This window comes from Drosophila ficusphila, unplaced genomic scaffold (assembly GCF_018152265.1).
Source record: "Drosophila ficusphila isolate 14025-0441.05 unplaced genomic scaffold, ASM1815226v1 contig_198, whole genome shotgun sequence".
In the NCBI taxonomy this organism is placed as follows: Eukaryota; Metazoa; Arthropoda; class Insecta; order Diptera; family Drosophilidae; genus Drosophila; species Drosophila ficusphila.
The window spans coordinates 575,065-577,123 of NW_025064092.1; the positions used below are offsets into that span (position 1 = coordinate 575,065).

General features: G+C 52.9%; 1 protein-coding gene across 1 annotated transcript; it reads left to right on the plus strand.

The window, feature by feature from the left end:
* The first annotated feature begins 251 nt into the window (after positions 1-251).
* Positions 252-1,685, plus strand: LOC108091246 (kelch-like protein diablo). Its single transcript, XM_043207365.1, has 2 exons — positions 252-347; positions 451-1,685. The coding sequence occupies exons 1-2, from the start codon at positions 252-254 to the stop codon at positions 1,630-1,632; spliced, it is 1,278 nt and encodes a 425-aa protein (XP_043063300.1). The 3' UTR covers positions 1,633-1,685.
* Positions 1,686-2,059: the final 374 nt, after the last annotated feature.

The window sequence follows — 2,059 nt, forward strand, 5'->3', positions numbered from 1 at the left end:
ACAATTATTTTGAAATAACTTTAACGCAAATCTTAGATAGCGATTTTAATCGTTATCTGCGATATTTTTTAAATTCACCGACTAGTCATTCTTGAAAATCTTTTCTTCAATCTTGACGTTTCACAACTCATTCAATGCTTTTGAAATACGAAAACAAATACTTCTGGCACACATTTCCAGACTCTGCTCAGTCCAATATAAGCTTTGTCCAAACCGTAAAAGATAATAAAAGATATACGAGTGCAAGTGCAATGTCGCATTACGCCTTGGGTGGCTCCTCGGACACCGAAAACCAGGCAGCATCCCACGATGGTCGAAAGCCAGAAGAAGCCTCAGTGGCAGGGGCAGTGGACGAGAAGGATGACCCGGATTCGGATGAGGATTTGCGGCAGATGTTCCAGAACCTAAATGCCAACAAGCCCACTCCCTCCTCCCAGTTGAACATCCAAGGAAAGGAGCTCAACCACTTCACCGAGCGATCCCTCTTCTCGTTGGGCTTCACTCCGGAGAGTGTTCTGGAGAAGCAGAAGGAGTCGGGGGGAGGAGGAGGAGGAACCGGACTCCGAGAAGAGCAATCTGTACGAGGAGCTGCTGCGCATCGTGAGGGAGCGCATCCAGCCGGACGCGGTGGTCAGGATCGGGGAGAGCCAGCACCCCGTGCACCTGATCGTCCTGCAGTGCTTCTCGCGCACCATCTGCGATCTCGGCCAGAAGGCGGTCGTGGAGCTGCCCGAGGAGCAGGTGACGCCGCGCGCCTTCAGCCTCATCTACGACTGGATGATCGAGGATCGTCCGCTCCTGCCGCGGCTCGGCATCCTGGAGGTCCTCCAGGCGGCGCGTTACCTCCAAGTCCCCCAGCTGATCGCTCAGTGCGACTACTGCCTCTCCGCCGGAATCGCAGAGGACTCCGCCATGATGCTCTATCTGGAGGCGCGCATCCTGAAGGTGGAGCAGGAGTACCGCCACCTCCTCTCGCGCGTCTCCAAGTTCTTCCTGCCACTGGTGGCCACCAGGGAGTTCCTGCGCCTGCCACTCGCCCCGCTGCTCGTGCTGCTCACCTCGAACCACGTGGGCGTCAACTCGGAGCTGGAGATCTTCATGGCGGCCGCCCGCTGGCTGGACTACAAGTGGCCCCAGCGCAAGGAGCACCTCGCCGCGGTGGTGAGTGGCGTTCGCTTCGGCTTGGTTCCTCCTTGGCTGCTCGCCCGCCTCCAGAAGCCGGATTTGTCGGCCGAGGAGGTGCGCAGGATCGTGGAGGAGCCGCCGGTGCGGGAGGCCATCCACGATGGGATCGCGTACACCACCACGCGGCTCTACTACGGAGCGGAGCGCGAGGCCTTCGCGGAGCACCTGGCGAGGACCAAGTCCACGGCGCCGGTGCAGCGCACCTGGATCTACGACCGAAGGTGCCGCCACCACCACCGCCTCCACTGCAAGGTCACCCAGGAGCTGACCTTCGAGGCCTTCGTCGACTATCTGGAGTTCCTGCAGAGCCAGCCGCGCGACTACTGGCACTCCTTCGAGCCAGTGGAGGCCAGCCACGTCTGCTTTGGATGCTCCAACAAGGAAAAGGAAAAGGAGGAGGGAAAGAAGGAGGAGGAGGCAGCCAAGCAACCCACCGAGAGACCTTAGATTCTAGTTCATATTTCGTACTTTTTTTTTCATTATTACTTCTGTTATTGAACGTTCAAAGAAATATTATAGCCATAAAAATATAATTTCAATTAACGAATATCATAAATCAATACAACTTAAGAACAAAATATAAAATAATTTTACTATATGCTCAATGCCTTGAGATTCCTCCTACTCCGAAGGCAACTAATGAGTTTGGATACAACGGAATTGCGCAATTTGTGGGCGTGGCATATTTCTGAAATTAACTTGTCTTGCGAACTAATCACAAGAATAAGAAATTTAGATGACCTCACAATAATTTTAATCCGATTTCGATTAAGATCATATATTGTACCTGCGTAGCCGTTGTGGCATATGTCACCAGATATAAAAATGTTGATTTCTTGCACTGTTTACCCAGAAACCACCCATATAAAAAGAA